The sequence below is a fragment of the Brachycentrus maculatus genome, unplaced genomic scaffold (assembly GCF_059751285.1).
Source record: "Brachycentrus maculatus isolate JH-2025_06_01 unplaced genomic scaffold, ASM5975128v1 h1tg000604l, whole genome shotgun sequence".
NCBI classification, from domain to species: domain Eukaryota; kingdom Metazoa; phylum Arthropoda; class Insecta; order Trichoptera; family Brachycentridae; genus Brachycentrus; species Brachycentrus maculatus.
In genome coordinates, this window is record NW_028281343.1 from 65,029 (window position 1) to 84,741 (window position 19,713).

The 19,713-nt window shown below is 35.3% G+C and overlaps 1 protein-coding gene across 1 annotated transcript; it reads right to left on the bottom strand.

Moving 5' to 3' along the window:
* Positions 1-1,141: 1,141 nt before the first annotated feature.
* Mfap1 (Microfibril-associated protein 1) lies at positions 1,142-18,641 on the bottom strand. The gene is made up of 9 exons (XM_088273791.1): positions 18,459-18,641; positions 17,574-17,776; positions 16,168-16,403; positions 14,362-14,549; positions 12,615-12,796; positions 10,867-10,988; positions 4,048-4,191; positions 3,451-3,547; positions 1,142-2,503 (listed from the first exon to the last, which is right to left on the bottom strand). The coding sequence occupies exons 1-9, from the start codon at positions 18,523-18,525 to the stop codon at positions 2,312-2,314; spliced, it is 1,431 nt and encodes a 476-aa protein (XP_088129917.1). The 5' UTR covers positions 18,526-18,641; the 3' UTR covers positions 1,142-2,311.
* Between the last annotated feature and the right edge of the window lie 1,072 nt (positions 18,642-19,713).

The window sequence follows — 19,713 nt, forward strand, 5'->3', positions numbered from 1 at the left end:
GACCATTTGGTTGTGGATATAGGTCAGAGAAGACAAACAGGTGAATAATGAAATAAATAGGATAGTTACATCATTCATATATTTATTAATTTTTTGTATGTGCAAATATAACAGATTATAATTAATTGTAGTATTTATTTATTTACAATCTCTTAAAAACATAATCTGAGTCATGTAGTTTGGTCCTGTTTATTATGCATATACAGTAAAATCCCGATTTTCCCGTGTCAGGTTAACAGAGAAGGGGATTATGCAGGACACTTGAGTCATTGCAAAAATATTATATAAAAACAAAAATATTTCACAATAGTACTTTTAATGCCGAACACATTTACAACATTTTGAGTGTGTCCAAATACAAGTATTTGTACTCATTTGCACCAAATACTCAAAATATTGTAAATATTGTAATAACTGGTCAAATTTTAAGCTTAAATAAAAATAAAAAATTATATTTTATTGCGCTTCTCAAGTATGTCAATATGATCCAGGATTCGGGCCTCACATACAAATTTAAGAGTTTCTGCTTAAAAAATACCTTTCCTCATCACCCCATAGATATCTTTAGTGAACTCTCGCACACTGTGTTTCGAGTTTGATCAATATATCTAGAAGTTTTAAGAATTTTCAAAAAGCTGCATCTCGGAAAATCGGGAGTACATATACTGTTCTTTTGAATAGTAAAATTGTAATATGACATCAGTTCACATTACACTGAGACAATATTCCATACTTTTGCATAAAATTAACTACAATTGAAGTGTTTGTAGATTCACTATAACATCATGTTGTATTACAGCTATATGCAAATATTTCCAACTATTCCCTTATTTCCATCTCAACTAGCTTTTTTCCGTATTGACAGTACAGTAGAACTCCATGTATCCTAATCAATTGGGATCGGACCATATTTGTTTAGTTGGATTTTTTCACAAAAAAGGGTCTATTTTTTTAATCAATCATATAATTCTGCTCTGTTGAAAATGGGAAATAATATTATTTTTAAAGAAAAAAAACATTTCTTAATTAAATGATACACTGACTGACTAACCAAAACAGCGACAGGTGACTTTGCGGGGGGAAAGGCAATAGCGTACTAGACGGAATAATTATTTTGTAAATCGCAGTGTGAGTTTCCTTCTTTTTTCTGAAAGAGATTCGGATAGTCAGAGTTCAAATAATTGGAGATCTTCTTCTCCTTCTTCAAACCCTTATCCGCACCCGATGGAGCATGGGGTACTATATCATATAAACCCAGTGTTATCTTGATCTATGATGATACACATGAAAGAAAGGTGATCAGCCCTCCGCTTCAAGTACTCACTTATATTTATTTGAACCCCCCCTCCCTGGGAATGGAACCCAGGACCTTCACTACAGTTGCCAAGCGTGCTGACCATTACACTACGGAGGCGGACGAGGATTTAGAGTTCTACCGTACAATAAAAACTACCTCCTAATCTTACTTTTTGGACACGCTTAAAATATTTTCCCTCCAATTATACATATGAATACACCATTTTGAGTGTGTCCAATTACTTGTTCACAAATCTGGATTATCTCCAATTATAGGAGTTATTTTTCATATTATTTTTTGACATCTCATCAAAGATTCATCTCACCATTAGATATCTCTAGTGATGTTCTAGTGATTCAAGAACAATGTTTCTGAATTGGATCACATATCGCTTACTCCTTTCAAGAACGTCATAAATCAAAAATCTACAGTTTTCAGTTTTGCATGTTTTCGGAATGCCCAGAAAATGTACTATATCCCAGTAAAAGAGCCATATTTTTAACTTAATATTTACCCGCTACAGGGCAGAAATAGTTGTTTTTGCATTTCGAATAAAATGTATTGTTTAATTTTTTTTTGAAATATACTAAATGTTTCTCAAATGGAGAAAAAACCTTCAGGTTTTACCTAAAAGATCTGTTGCATAGTAAAAAGTTCAATAAGTGGCTTGATATTTATTTTTAATTCATTGTATTATATTTTTAAACTTTAAAAACGTTCTCCTGAAAAATCAAGTATTTTGATTTATGACGTTCTTGAAAGGAGTGAGCGATATGTATATAGAACTTCCAAGAATTTGAGTAGTGTGGTTGTCAATAATTGGTAGAATTGTTGAATGTTACACATGTGTAAAGTGATCATTCAAACCAGCCTATGACAGTCGTCAGCCCCGTAAATGCCCAGACTCTCATATGTTTCTTAATTTTTGATGAGATGTCAAAAAATAATATGTATATGAATACACCTAAATCTGTAATAGTAAATATAATTTAAATGGCTAAACTAATGAGGTATTCACTTATGGACCCTTTTAAGGGATGGCTTCTCGAAAACTTGCTTGGTGACAGTCTTGGAGGTGGCGTGGAATCGGGCATTTTGAGGAAGTGTTTCGGTGGACCACGGTGAATCAAACTGGGTGGTATCTTGGTCCACCAAATGAGTGTATTTTGTCCGTCCAGATCTCCCAAATTTCTTCACTTGCATCACCTAACAACAGAAAACATTAATTAAACTTGTCATGTTTACATAAAAGCCTTAGTCGCAATCACAAAATTCAGTATGCCTCCGGCATCGCTTGAAGCCGCACGTCTCTTCACACCAATTTTTTTTAGAATACAGTAAAACGCCCTATAACGTTGAGATACGTACCGCATTATCAGAGAATGTTACAAGTGGTTAATTTTTCAATCGTATTTTTACATTTTAAACAGCGGGAAAGACTGGATTGAGTCATTTAAAATTAAAATACAATTTAAAAACATTAAACCCTTACAATGTTCCCATTGATGAACGCGGTACCTATCTCAACGTTATAGGAGGTTTTACTGTATATATTGGATATTTCGTTTTTGTTTTTTAGAATATATACTGAAAGAATATTTTTATCTCTTTTCTTTTCAAAACCATATATTTATTTCGAAGTAAAAATCAATTTTTTTTAATACAAACACCAGGTTTTTAGAAAAAAAACAGTTACTCTAGAACGGGGTTACTTGAACTTTGATGTGTTACTTGAGCCCAGTAAGAAAAAAAATAATTAGATCGTGGTATCGATGGAAGTATCGTGACAATAAGTGTCACCTGTCAGGGAAACAATGAATCATGTCGATGAATCATGTTCATTATTGTAAACAATGAATCATGTTCATTATTGTAGACCAAATACAGATCTAAATATGTTTTTGTACTGGGCTCAAGTAAGTCATCAATGTTCAAGTAGCCCCGTTCTATGGTATGTTAAATGTTACCTGAGTTCAAATAAAATTAAGTTGCGGGCTATTGATTACTGGGCCTTAATAAACTCAAAAGTGATATGGTAGGAGTGTTTTATTTTTACATTTAAATCGAATTCTTTATACTTGAGATGAAAAACACATTAAAGTAGAAAAAGTTTTCAATTTTTGGCCAGGGCATAGTGAAACAAAATACTGTACCTTTGGCAACACACTTTTGTCAAAGTGATCATCCAGTGTCGGTCCAGAGAAGTCCTGTTTGAGAACATCTTCATCCTTATCGAGATAGAAAGCACCTCTGAAAAAAAATACAATTCAAAGAGTAATTATCATGGAATTATTTCAAAATTCTTCACCTTTGCTTTCCATGTTCCGGTTATTCTCAAACTCCACCCCCTAACACACCCCTCCCCCTAAATTAACCCTTCCCCACACTTATAATACAGACAATTATTTATCTTTATTAATGCTTTAGTTTATATTCAAACCCGTAGATGGAAGCACCTGTAGCTTCCGAAACTAGTCGTTAAAAATAAAATAATACTCATGTAGTAAAAATCAATTTTTGAATTACCTAAGGTTCAAGTGACTCTGAAATCTAGCTACGGCTTGTGCAACACTGCTTATCATGACCCTACTCAGGCTTCAACATTATAAGTTTTATAGCCTTTGCCCACTTGTGAGTGGATTTACTCTATGCTTAAATTTAATATAATTTCATGTAATTCGTGAGTGAAAAAACAAGTGTTTTTGCTTAAAATATTATACAAATCAATTAAACACAAATATATTACAAACCTGTGATAGTATTTCTGCAAAAACTTATATTTTCCTTTAGCGCTCTTGTTAGTCACCAATTTAGGGTTGATTCTCATTTCTAATCTTCTCTCCTCTTCTGTCATGTTACGCATCCTCTCAATCTCTAACGCTTCCTTCTCCAAACTGAAAAATAAGAAAAGAATATACACTATTGATGATCATGTCAAAATCTTGACAACTCAAATTCTCAACACACCCAAATCACGAGATTCCAACTTTTTTTTTTTTTTTGTTTATTTTTGGCAAAGCACCCAATTTTGGGTGATACCTGCCATACTAGTGATTTTATGTACTTAAATAATATTTTTTTTTTATTGATTTTTTTTGGGGTCACACGCTTTTGCTAAACTTTTTTAAATGTTTAATAATCGCACCGTTAACATTTTTCGAGTTCATTGACAATAGGTGTTGGACATTCAGCGGGAAGGACAAACCCTCAGACCGAATGTCCTGAATGAACTCGAGGTTAGGGAGTAAGGGGCAGTTGAAAAATACATGGTCAGCAGTCTCATCCTCCTGTCCACACGCGCACAACGAACAAGTTAGAATATTAATCCTTTTGAGGTGGGATGCAAGTACTGTGTGTCCGATCCTCAGCCTACACAGAAGGGACACATTCAGCTTGGGAATCCTAACTTTGCGGAACCAAGGGGATTTGGGTATCACGGGTTGGATTGACTTGTAATAGGATCCAGTGGATGTTATGGAGAACATTTCATTCCATTCCTCGCTTGCACCAGCTTTGAGCCCACTAAGGTAGTCAGGAATGGGAAGGGTGAATAGACTGGGAACTACGCCACAGTCCCGGGCTTCCTTGGCCATGGAGTCCACCCTCTCATTACCTGTAATTCCTATATGAGATGGAATCCAAACTATCGAGACAATTTTATTTTCAACATTAACCATATATAACATTCTTTTTATATCACAAAGAATATGATTATTTTTAAGGACAGAGTGATTATTATTTGAAGATAAAAGGTTCACAACGCTGAGAGAATCAGTAAAAATTACTGTCGGTGACAAGGATTGTTTAATAATTATTCTCAGAGCCTCTCTAAGGGCCACACATTCCGCTGTAAATATGGATGCTTCCCGAGGTAATTGGAATTGCTCTTCTATATTAAGGGAAGGAATATATAATGCAGCACCACACGCTCCTACGGCACTTTTTGAGCCATCAGTATATACTGCAACGTGGTTAGGCCAAAGTTCTTCCAACTTTTGTATGAATAATCGTTTAACATAAGAGGCATTAAGAACCAACGAGGTCTTATCTATTCCAATAGAAAGAAATACATCAGGTTTATAAATAGCAGCTTCATATGAAATGTTATATAACGGAAGAGTGGCTTCAAGAGGACATGACATGGTGTTTACAATGTGATGCCAGGATCTACAGAGAATAGGAGGACTGTCAGTATTTTTGTTTGAGGTTGATTGAAAAAAAGCATGAAGAAGTTGAAGCCTCGGAAAAATTGGATGATTACTATCGTTAGTCCTATTGAGGATGAATTTGTTGGATAATAGTTTTTTCCTCAAAGAGTACGGCATATCAACACACTCCGCTTGTAAGGCAATCACAGGAGATGATTTCATTGCTCCCAAAATTAATCTGAGGCATTTATATTGTATCCTATCCAATTTAGATTGCAGATACTTTGGAAGAGGGTCCATTATAAAGCACGCATAATCAATATGACTTCGGACAAGAGCGCAGTAAAGCATGTTCATTGTAGTCGGGTGGGCACCCCACCACACTCTTGAAACTGCCCGTAGGATGTTAATATTCTTTTCACACTTAGCCACAATGTTTTCAATGTGTTTGTTCCATGACAGCTTATTATTCAATGTGACGCCCAAAAATTTTACATTGTCCTTCACAGGAATCCGAATTTTCCTCAATTTTATATTTAACTCGGGGATGTTACGCTTTCTAGAAAATACTACTATTTGGCTTTTGGACGGAGCCAATTCCAAATTACTTTCCTCGAACCATGCCCCGACGGGTTCCAGTGCCCTATTCAATACACTCGAAGCGCGAGGTGTGGATTTGTCTGATGTATACAGCACGAAGTCATCCGCATACTGCAAAATGGAGATTTCAGGGGGAATATGTGTTTGAAGATCCTGAGTGTAGATGTTAAATAACAGTGGACTCAATACCGATCCCTGTGGCAGACCTTTGTACACCGTTCTAATCACGGATCCTTTTGGAGTATCTATGGCAATATCTCTATTGCACATCATATTAAATATCAGGCAGCCAACACCACTGGAGATCCCGAGGGCATTCATTCTTTCCAGCAGTAATGGGAGAAGGACATTATCATAAGCACTACTTGCGTCCAAGAAGCAGGCGATTAAGTCGGTTTTACAGGACCGTGAAACATGGATATCAGTAACTAGTACACTTAGGTTGTCGATGCAGGATTTATTTTTTCGAAAACCAAATTGCCAGTGCGGTAGGAGGTTATTTCTCTCTACAAACCACTCGAGCCTAGTCTTTACCATGCGTTCCAGAATTTTGAGAAAACAACATGAGAGGGCAATTGGCCTGTATGAAGTTCCAAGGGATATATCCTTACCAGGTTTGGGGATCGGGACTATGATTTGTCTTTTCCAGGAGTCTGGGATTGTGCAAGATTTTAAAATGAGATTATACATTTTTAGGATTAGGATCATAAATGGTTTAGGAAAGTGTTTGAAAAAGGAATAGGGAATCATGTCATGGCCCGGAGAAGAATCTCCAGAAGATTGGATTGCCATCGATAATTCATCGAGTGAAAACGGAGATGTTAGGTAGTCAGCGCCTGGAAGGATTGGGGGTTCTCTAGGGAGTTCGGAAATACTGGGAACGTAAGATGGAGCAAGTTTCCCAACAAAATCCTCTATCCAGGATGTACATTTGGAAGTGTTCACCTTCGGAGAGTATGATCCTCTGAATCTTCTTATTGAATCCCACACATCCCCGAGTGGGGTTTCGGGAGACAAAGAGTTACAGAGATTTTGCCAACCCTGTCTTTTTTTTTTTCTAAGAAATTTTTTAGTTAGGGCCTGTACGTGTCTAACCTCCAAAAAGTTGTCAGAAGTTATATTTCTTTTATACTTTCTTATACTGGATGCTCTATTTTTAACCATTTCCGTGCATTCCTTATCCCACCAAGGAGGGGAGTACTTGTGCAAAACCTTTTTAGATATGGGGATAGCAACGTTGGCCACCTCAATTATCAACTCGTGGATTTTGTTAGCTATTGTGTTGGGGTTGTTATTGTCACCATCGATCGACAGGGACTTGGACTTAGCATTCAATGAATCTTCAAAGATTTTCCAGTCAGCCCTACCGATCAAATAGTTAGATCTCTTGGGTTTATGATGACTGTGATTTGAGGAATTAATCATTTTGATGATGATAGGGAAATGATCACTGGAGAAAGGGTCACTCAATAGATTCCAAGAGGACAAGCTTGCCAGGTTGCAGGAACAGATTGAGATGTCCAAGGCGTTTTGGCTATGATTAGCCGGAGCAATACGCGTTGGATCACCATTGTTCAATATACATAAGCTTGATTCCTCCATGAAATCAACGATGGCCCTTCCTGCAGTGTCGGACGACGTACAGCCCCAGGACGTAGAATGAGCATTAAGGTCTCCCAAAATGTAGAAATTTGGGGAGAGACAACTCACGATAGATCTCCAGTATGATTGCTTAAATACGTTTCTGGGAGCTGAGTAAACGGAAACAATTGATAAATCTAGAATTTTTATGGCTAATATTTGCATTCTGGGATGTGATGGAAGTGGAATCAAATCGAAAATTAAATTATTTTTTATTAAGATAGCTACACCGCCCCTTCCGTCAAGGCGGTCGTCTCTGACACAAGAATAGCCAGGGAATGAGATAACTGAACCCGGAGAGAACCAGGTTTCAGATAGGGTCGCAATATCAATTTTGTGAGAGCGGATTAAAAGATTGATGTCATCTCTGTTGGATACTGCGCTACGACAGTTCCATTGGAGAATCGAAAGAGAATTAATTGAAGTGATTTGGGCCATTTTGTATGAAAGCTTGAAGGACAGGAATAATAATAGCAACGTTGGACGGTAAGGATTTTTGGGAGAGTAAGAGATCAAGTAATATGGTTAGAATGGATTTAGAGAAAGATTCATTAGAGAAGGCGAGACTCTGTGATAAACTTTCAGCAGAGTTTGAGTTGATGGCTGGGGAAGAGCTTTGATTGATAGCACATCCATCGGGTGATTGGTAATTTACCGAGCCATTGGGATGGATGAGAAGGGAGTTATGGTTGGATCGGTCGTAGCCGGGAATAAGAGGAGCTCTGGGAGTTTTGTATGTAAATTTGGCACGATTTTTTTGGGGAGCGGTAATTGTGGCGGGTAATGAATTGAGTGTAGCTTCACCATCTAAAGAGGATTTTGAAATGTTTTGAGAAGGATGTTTATTTGAGGATTTTAAGCTATCCGCATAGGATTTCCCCTTACTAAACGTCTGTTTAGAAGCTTCAAAATAGGAAATATTTAATTCTGACATATTTTTCTTAATCAAATTTTGGCGTATAAACTCTGGGCAATTACGATTGGTAGAAAAATGGTTGCCAGAACAGTGTATACAGCTGGCGTTTTCTAAGGAAGCGGAACATGACTCTCCTAGGTGGTTGGATCCACATTTGTAGCACCGAGGCTGGGAACGGCATACTGGTTTCGAATGACCAAATCTACAGCATTGAAAACATTGCATTGTGGGAAACATATAAAATTCCACCTCTACAGCGGAGTAAAAAAAGAAAATTTTTTTAGGGAGAATTTGTCCTTGAAACGTAAGCACGACTGTTTGGGTCGGTACCCATGTATGATTAGAAGAGTCTGGAGATGTTACTTTCCGAGAGAGACGGCGAGATTTGATAATTCTACCGCAATTATCTGGGAGGGTCACATTCTCCAGAATGTCCTCATGGGACCATTCTGTCGGAATGCCCCTAACCAAACCCATGCGTGACACCATATGATATGGGATGTATGCCTTGTAATTATTTTGATTGAGAATACCTTGTTTCTCTGCAAAACTATTTGCAGCCTCGAATGAATTAAGTTCTATGGCAATCCTATTGCGGCCAATAGCCCGTATACCACCTCGAGGTATGATTTCCTGTATTTTATTATTAAAAAGGAGTTTTCCTACCTCTAAGCTATTGATGGAGGAATTTTCTGCAATTTTTTGAATATAAACAATAAAAGGACCGACATCCTTTTCTGTATACAAATTTTTCATTGTTTCATCTCTCGAATGAGTGTTCATACTTACCTGCTTTGACGGTGGAGGACCTTCTTCAAAAGAATCTGCCTTAAGGGTTCGCTTATACCTCACCGTTGGGTGAATAATGGGCGAACCCACATTGGAGTAATCTTCAAATCTAGGATCTGGGGGATCTGGAGGTTTTTCACCTGCCTCCATATTTAATAAGTTTTAAAGTAAAAGACTTTAAATATAAAGAACAAAAAAAATATATAAAAAAATAATAAAAAAAAAAAAAAAAAAAATATTATTGTTGCAAAAAAATGATTTATAACTTGAAATGTTTAAAAGGACTCTAGTTTTATAAATAAAGGGCACAGAAAACGATAGTTTTAATGCAAAACTATATAATTAATAAACTACGATAACATTTGGTTCACAAAACTTCGATTATATTATTTTTAAACACAAAAAACTAGGAGCACTATAACTAAGCAGTTGTATGTTTGACAGTTCGTCGTGTTGTCGATTCCAACTTCTGCGAGCTCAAAGTTCTCACAGCACAAAACTGTAATGGCTAAAAATATGAAGACATTCCCGTTCAGTCCACCTTCTCTTGAGGAGTTTTATGTGGTTTCTTCCCAGCAATGAGCAAATGCTGAGAAGTCCCTGATTGGCCCACACTTGATTATCCCTCCTGTTCCCAACACAGATTCAAATAAAAACATATTTAATTAGCTAGAAGAAACAAAAATCCACTGATTGATCTATAAACCTTGTACATAATAATAATAAAATAAAAACCCTTATCCGCAACCCAATGGTGCATAGGGCACTGCATCATATAAACGCAGAGTTATCTTGATCGTTAACACCTGAAAGAAAGGTTATCAGCCCTTCGCTTCAGGTTACCAGTCCAGGGTAATATTGAATAAATATTACAGTTAAAAAAATCACTTATATTTATTTTACCTCCCTTGGGAATCGAACCCGAGACCTCCAGAATGGTAGCCGAGCGTGCTGACCATTACACTACGGAGGCGGACAAGTACATAATAAGCAAGGTAAATAATGTCACTTGCTAACTATAATATGAAGCAAAATTACAATACTTCAGGCTAATGTATAATTCCTTGTCTAATATGTTCATCCTTGTTTAATATACTTCAAAAGAGATTATTATTTTATAAAACAATTATTACATGTATTATATTTACTATGTACAAATTGGCTACCGCCATAAATAAAGGAAAAAAAATAATATCAATCCCAACAGCACAGTTTACTGACAACTCAAAATCTTGAGATCCAAATCCCGATAAGCAAGATCTCAACAGTTGCCAATTCTGATATCTCAAAATTAAATTCTCCAAAATTTAAAATTGAAGTCAGTGGAATACATATTGAACTGTGAAACACAGTCCAGAAAATGGTCACAATTTTATTTTAAATGAAACTTTTAAAATAAAAAATTACTCCTATCTTTCATTCCATTCTCACTTATAACTAGATATAATGATTTAAGCGTCTTGGTTTTTACTTACATATCTCTTTCTTCCTTATCTCGTTTAATTCTTTTCATCTCCCTGAGTTTCCACGCTTCATATTCAACTTCATCATTCTCATCATCAGTGCAGACATCATCTATATTGCTCTCCGTATCCACCTGAAAGAATATTTAAACTAAAATACATGAAATTTGAGTAGTGTGAATAATTTATTGACTTGGCGTTTAATTTGTAGAACTCCATTTTAATTTATGTATTAATTTTAAATCAAACACAGATTTTTTGAGTCTACTAAGTTGTATTTTATTAACAAAAAACACATAAAAAATTATATTGTGACAATTGTTTCGCCTTGTTAGGGCATTACATAATGCCCTAACAAGGCGAAACAATTGTCACAATATAATTTTTTATGTGTTTTTTGTTAATAAAATACAACTTAGTAGACTCAAAAAATCTGTGTTTGATTTAAAATTAATACATAGTGTGAATAATTTGAGTAGAGTTATAATGAATGCTGGACGTGTATAAAGTGATCACTCAAACCAGCCCATCAGAGGCCGTAGTAAGCCCTGTAAATGTCCAGACATCCACATTATTCTCAATCTATGCTGAGATATCAATAAAGACATGGTTTTTATAATTAAAATATAACTTATTTTTTGACATCTCATCAAAGGTGAAGAAGAATATGGAAGTCTGGGCATTTACGGGGCTGACGACCGTCATCGGCTGGTTTAAGTGATCACTTTACACACGTGTAACATTCACCAATTCTACCCATTATTGACAACCACACTACTCAAATTCTTGGAAGTTCTTTATATATGAACCAATTTAAAAACCTTGTTCTTGAATCACTAGAACTTCACTAGAGACATCTATTGGTGAGATGTAAAGAAGCTTTTTACTAAGCAGAAACTCTTATATTAGTATGTGAGGTCCAAATCCTGGATTATAATCACACACATGAGAAACGCCAGAAAATACCATTTTCATTTTTATTATTTAAGCTTATAATTTGACCAGATAATTTATTTACAACATTTTGAGTGTGTCCAAATACTTGTTCACAAAATCTGGATTATCTCCAATTACAGGAGTTATTTTCATATTATTTTTTGACATCTCATCAAAGATGAAGAAGAATATGGAAGTCTGGGCATTTACGGGGCTGACTTCCATATTCTTCTTCATCTTTGATGAGATGTCAAAAAAAAATAATAATAATAATACGAAAATAACTCCTGTAATTGGAGATAATCCAGATTTTGTGAACAAGTATTTGGACACACTCAAAATGTTGTAAAATATAACTTTGTTTGAAAATCACTATAAATATTTAATTATGACTTAATTATAATGTCTACCGGTTTCAAAGCTAACCGCTTCTTTTCCAAGACTGATTAATACTAAAACACTTTCTACTTAACAAAATTCAAAATATTTTGGCAGCTAGGCAAAAGAGCTTGGGAAGATCTCAAGTGGCATTATTTTTTGTGTTGATTGGCAGTCACATTCAAATGGCGTCAGGGATATTGAGTGATTGGAAACATATTTAATAACGGACTTTTAGAAAAATCGTTTGTTTATTTATTAGTTATAAATTATTATTAATTGCTTTTTTATTTCTAATATTTCTAATTTATCTAATTATAATTAAGATATAATAAAATATTTATAGTGGTTTTAAAACAAAGTTACATTTTAACTATAAAATGGAAAATCACATAGTTATTGCTTCAAATATAAATTATACGAGGTTTTTACGCCGTGAAACAAACCTTTTTCTCTTGCAAATCTCTTCTCACAGATTCTTCTACCAATCTCAACGCCTCTCTCCTCCGTTCTTCCTTTTCTCTCTTGGTTTCCGCTTCTGTCTGCTTTTGTTTCTGTGCAGCCTTCTCGCGCTCTATGACTGTCAGACGGTCTTTGGCGCGGACAAAAACCGGTTTGAGTCGGGGTCCTATTTTAAGAAAATAATATGTGATACATCGCTTGTGGAAACAATACCTTGTCAAAAAGAATATAGAAATATATGGAAATTTTACACTACACTCAACTGAATGAACGGATATGTAGTTAAAATAATCTGCAGTGTTTGAAATTAACACGTTGATAGCCACGGCAATTTTCAGAATTCTGGTCCAAAAAGCCAATATCATATAATCATATTATATTACTTTAAAAAAATCTGTTCATTTACTAATATTTTTTTTTTTAGAAAGAAAAACATTTGTGTTTTTAATATTTACACCTCCGCCTTTTGTCCGCCTCCGTAGTGTGATGGTCAGCACGCTCGGCTACCGTTCTGGAGGTCCGGGGTTCAATTCCCAGGGGGGGGTCAAATAAATATAAGTGATTTTTTCACTGCAATATTTATTCAATATTACCCTGGACTGGTACCTGAAGCGGAGGGCTGATCACCTTTCCTTCATGTGTAAACGATCAAGATGACACTGCGTTTATATGAAGCAGTGCCCTATGCACCATTCGGGTGCGGATAAGGGTTTTATTATATTATTATTATTTACACAAATATTTCAATTTCATACTATTTCTATGAGCCTAAGCGGCTCATTAATAGAAATAGGTATCACATTGTGGTAGAGTGGGTTCGAACCGAGAAACTCTGACTTAAGAGTCCGTGACACTAACCACGGGAACACAACCTGACACAAGCCTCTTCTGTTCATGTAAGCCAGCATTAATGTTTTGTAATCTTCGCAGAAGCCATCTATCCATATTAGCACTGATATACTATGAATTTTATCATAGCTGCACGAATATGGCAAGTAAATACAGTATGAGATAACTCGTAGTAGAAGTCCTAGCAAAGAACGCGAGTTATCTCATAGTTGGCAGTCAACATGTTAACCGGATCCACGCGGCTCGCATGACCGTATGTGTTTTAATAAAACATGCCCCATACGCGGCTGACATAAGCGTTTGTGTTTTTACATTGCTCCAAGTTTCGAACCTCAGTTCAACTTAGAGAGATTTTTTCATGGTGTGGAACTTTGGATAAAATAATACGTCAATCCTTGGCCTTATGACATCTGTTGAAATATCTGACTAATAATTTGTAACATCACAAGGATAAATAAAAGAACAGATCCCTGATTTTTCTTGCGGGTCGGTAATTAGTCCGCGCCATAATCATGCCCTATATCTGTCTCACTCTCGACGCTACGCATCGCCAGTGGGTAAGAGTGACACACGATGCGTGCTTTGATTTATTTATGTTAAATTTGTTTATATCACGATATATTTGAAGAATAATGTGATACACGTGTATTATAGAGTACCAAAGAGGCACAATGAATCCCATTGAACGTTTTTGTTTAGGAAAATAAATCGTTTCTTAACTAAATACATGATAAAAGTAATCATTTAAAAAACGGCAAAATACGTTGCGCATGGGCGTCTCTTAGGAACAAAGTTAACGCGGTTAAAAGGTTAATAGCAAAGTGGTTCAAATGGTGATTAAATTTGATATTTGTTATAATATTGATTTAGAACGTGTCGTACCAGTGTCTTCTTCGCTGTCCGTATACTCATCATCCTCTGCATCGTCATCATCATCATCGTCATCAGATTCATCTTCGTCCTTCTTCCCCGGAGGAGCCACTCCGGGCAGGATACCTTCCTCTTCCTTCTCCAGAAGCTCCTTCTCCTCGTCCACAGCCCGAGACATCAATTTCTGACGAAGCAACTTTCTGCAAAAACATGAAATAAATATTTTAAGTTAATCTTCATATTGCGCTGCACGGCTAACCTCAAGGTAGACGACTTCCGGGCAGACTATGAAAGAAATGGATCGACAGCGAATCAACATTGCAGGAGGCTAATCTATCTTAAAACCAGACCACAAGGCCTACACCAAGCAGAAGAAGAAGTATTATGGTCATACTGCACTTTAGGCCCTTAAGTCAACTCGAAAATATGCAATTTTTACTTAATGATGCAGTAGTATAAAGTTTTCAACGTTCTGTAAACTGGCGAAATACACTAGGTAGTTTAAAATGTCGTATTTATGTGGTTTTAAAAATAAATTCAACATTAAGTTCAACAGCGGGTATTTTATTCAAGCTAAATGCTTAAATAACAGGTTAACTTATTGGGTAATATATCCAAAATTAAACAAGGTTATTGGATTGAATTTTACTTTTATTTACATATATCGCTCACTCCTTTCAAGAACGTCATAAATCAAAAAACTTGATTATTCAGGAGAACGATTTTTAAGTTTAAAAATAAAATGCAATGTATTAAAAATAAATATCAAGCCACTTATTAAACTTTTTACTGTGCAACAGATCTTTTGAGATGAAACCTGAAGGTTTTTTCTCCATTTGAAAAATATTTATTTTATTTAAAAAAAAATAATTAAACAATACATTTTCTTCAAAATGCAAAAACAACACTTTCTGCCCTGTAGCGGGTAAATATTATGTTTAAAATATGCCGCTTTTGCTGGGATATAGTACATTTTCTGGGTATCCCGAAAACATGCAGAACTGAAAATTGACAAATTTTGATTTATGACGTTCTTGAAAGGAGTGAGCGATATATGATAATATGTGACGCATTTTGTCTTTTATCAAACACTCCTTAGAGTGTTTGATAATGTCTTAATAAGGCGAAACGCGTCACATATTATTATATATATCATAGTCATACAGGAGAAAGTGACCAAGTGGATTTTGTACAAATACATGATCATTGACTATTTGATATCTTACTAGCGTAATATTGCCCTGAAAAAATTTCAAAGTATTTTAAACTTGGAAGTATATAATATATTGACTTGTTTAAAATGACTAGCAAAAGTGACTTAAATGGCTCTCCTGAACATTTTACGTTTTGTTAGTTGGTCACTTTCTCCTGTACGACTACGATATGTAAATAAAAGTAGAATTCAATCCAATAACCTTGTTTAATTTTGGATATATTACCCAAAAATTTAAAATGGAATTCTACCAACTGTCTGCAGTTAAAATAAATAATTTAGAGTTAACGTTTTTTGCCAGTATACCCACGATATATTCCCAATCATTAGGGAAATAAAGATCTCCAAATTAAGCGAGTGTTTTTGCCTAGAATTTTCACTCATGAATTACATGAAATTATAGTAACTTTAAACATAAAGAGTAAATCCACTCACGAGTAGGCATAGGCTATGAAACATATAAAGTTGAAGCCTGAGTAGGGACATGATAAACGGTGTTGCATAAGCCGTAGCTAGATTTCAGAGTCACTTGGAGGTTAGGTAATTAAAAAAAAAAAACTCCAAATTAATCATGTACATTTTTTACCTTGGAGATGTTGACTCACCTCCTCAGTTCGATCTCCTCCTCATCCAGCTCTTCGTCCGACTCTCCGGAGCTGTCCCCACTGCTGAGCTCTCCCCTCCTGCGGTCCCCCGCCGCCCTGGCGCCCTCCGCCGCCGCGGGCTCCGCCTCCATCAGCACCTCGGGCTCCACCGTGTGGCGCCGCCTGACCTCGCCCCCGTCATCGCTGTCCGGGGCGGCCCTAGCAGCCCTCAAACGGCGCAAACGAGGATCGTCGGTCTGGCAAATAAAATGCAATAGAAAAGTACCAAAAAAAAAGAATCGATAACATTTAAAAATTTGCTTAGATTATTTATAGAAGAGACAGATTTAAGCTCCCTTTTCTTGTAGTACATGCTCGCTAGCTTTTCACTTTTTACGTTTTCAACTTTTTTTTTAAAGTTTTTAATTTTATTTTTAAAAAAATTAAATAAAAATATGTTTTCTGAGAGTCGAGTATTTTGTGTATTTTATATTAACACTATTATTCTAGTTCTACTTATAAAACCTATACCCTTATACCCTTTACTATGACTAAATTATATTGTATACCCACACACAGGCCATGCCTTTGTGGGATCTTTTTTTGTATTCATATTTATATTTTATTCATATTTTTGTATTTGAATTTATGTTATATAATGCAAAAGAATTTAAAATAAAGAAGAAAAAAAAACATCTTGACGGGACTTTATTACTTTATTACGCTTGCCCAGAGATGCCTAAAACCACCCAGTAAAATGACAATGATTAATTTACAGCGAAAGAAAGTTCTGGACTAATACCTTCGCCATTAGACCATTTCAGAACATGATAAGACAAGACGTCATCACTAGATGTTCCTCATTTAGTGTGGGTAGGCTCAATTTTTGAAAAAGAATGATTTTAATTGGAAACAGAATGTGCAAAAGAAGGAGTGTAGTTGACAAAAATTGATGAGGCATAGTAATAAATTTCTCACTGCCATTTTTTTTGCGATCAGTGATCTGTCATTTAAATCATAATTTCAATTCACATGGGCGATACATACACACCAGCAGATTTGGCTATGAATCATTACGATCATCACCTCCGGTTTGTATGGAAAACGCCTAACCAGTCAGTAGATTGTTCTGTAACTTTCATACTTTTTAAAAATTTTAGTTTCACTTAGAAAATACCACTATTTCTTAAAATCTATTGTGACACTGTTTTGATGCACTCTGCATCATTTTCAAATTACCATATATTTTATAAGATTTTTAGAAATAGTGGTATGTACTGAGTAAAACCTAAATTAAAAATGAACAGATTTTACCGCAGTGACTGCTAACTCAATTCATGAAACCATACTTACAAATCGTTGCCTTGTCACTCTTTTCCAGACTTCTCCCTTTACTTTTTCTTTTACCTTCCATCAATATAACATACCTCTTTATCAGAATCCACATCCATTTTGTCATCTTTGGGCTCTTTGACGACTTGCGGAAGAAAATGATGTCTCTTTTCCAGTTTTTGTTGGTCTATAAAGTCCTCCGCTCCCGATTCTTCATCCGAAGAGGAAGCTGGCGCATATTCAGGTCTTTTTCCAGAGATATATCTCTGAACTTTAACCTTTTGCATAGACACTTCACCTGAAAATTTTTGTTTAACATGTTTATATATTTTTTGACATATACTTTGATTATTTTACTTTTATTTTATACACATATACTCATTCATCCAAACCGTGATCCGTACCCCAATTGAAACCGTACGGTACCGAACGGTAAAACAAATTTATCAGGAGAATGTAGTTGGAAAAAGGAGCAGAGGAAGACCAAGAAAAACTTGGTATGATCAGGTATGCCAAACACTCAGCGGTCAGGTTAGGAGTCAAAATAATTGGTGGGTATGTTTGAGGAGATGCATGAACGTGGAAGAGGCGAAGAATGTTTGCAAAGACAGAGTGATGTGGCATTCTATTCTCTCTGCCTACTGTGATGGTTACTAGTTATTTATATGACCAAGAATTCATAGAAATTGACTGAGCATAAGATACAATAATTTATTTTATAATAAAAAAAAAATTTATATGAAATACAAGTCTGAGGTTTCAGAACACATAATAAAATATAATTTAAGGTTAGGTTCTTGACTTGAGATTCTCAGTGTATCATTATCTCGTTCTTTGCGTGTTCGTCTTAGTACATTTACATTAAAATATTTCAATTAAAAACATGCAATTTTATTATATTTATACAGTCGAAATTGAATGAATGGAGGCATTGTCAATGGTAGAGGGTGAAAACTTTAATGCACAAATAGTGGAAATACCTTTGTCATTCCGAACTGGGATTGCACCAGCAGTACTTTGGATCGCCATTTGAAGTGTAGAATTCATTTTTAAAACAGAATCTTCAATCTACTATTAACTAATGCTATTATTTTAAAACAAAAAACGCTATAAGGCTGAGCTGTTGACAACAACTGTCAAACAATTATAAAGACCATAGACTGACCAATGATAAAATTGCAAAAGCAGTGCTACCAACTTGTGTGAATCCTAAATTGCTTGCCAGAAAGAAAAATTATATCAAGTTCTAACTGGAAACAAAAATCGGGGTAACATGTATCAACTAGATCAGAGGTTCCAAAACTCTTTTATCTCGTAGACCCCTTGCCTTACCTGATATTGATTTTTATCAAAATTATTAACTTCAAATGTATTTTTGACAGCCGGTATATGTAGTGTTACTCACTTTGAACCACACATGTTAGGTTTTATACATTTATATTTTAAATTCAAATTAAAACATAGACCCCTTGCAAGTTGCCATAGACCCCTGGGGGTCGATATAGACCACTTTGGGAATCACTGAACTAGATCAATGATACTCAACCTTTTTTTTCTTCGGGCCAAATACATATTTTTGTAAAGCTACGCGGGCTACAACACTATACTGGTATGACAAAAATATCATGAAACCCACTACCCCCTTTTTTTTGGAAAACCATTTGAGATTTATAAAAATATAACCAAAACGGAATAATAATAGTACATATCACTTATCAGCATACGGTTCGTTCAAAATTACAATAGTGAAAAAAAAACTCAAAAGTATCATGTATCCATCGTGTATTTTGAAATTAGTGTGATTTTTGACATTGGGATAAATTTTCAACAATTTTAGACAAATCGGGTTTATAATTGCTGCATGCTACCCTCAATACGTCATCAAGGTGAGAATCGGTAAGTCGATTCCTGTACGCATTATTCGCATATTTCATTTTGGAATATGATGACTCACCAAGATATGTTGATGCAAACAATGTGAGGAGCAGGCAGGCACAATTTTTTACAGTCTTGTATTTTTCAGAAGCTAATTCCCAAAAATAGATGTATTCCTTCCCCTCTCTTTTTTCTTCAAAAATAGCTTTCAGATTAGTATCATTCTTAAATTCGATAAATTCATATAAAAAAAGCACTACATAATTATATCCCAATGCAGCTAAATGTGTTAAAGTTGCTATATCTAGGTGCCAGGGATTTTTTATGAGTAGCAAACAATTCTCAATACTACCTAAGTCC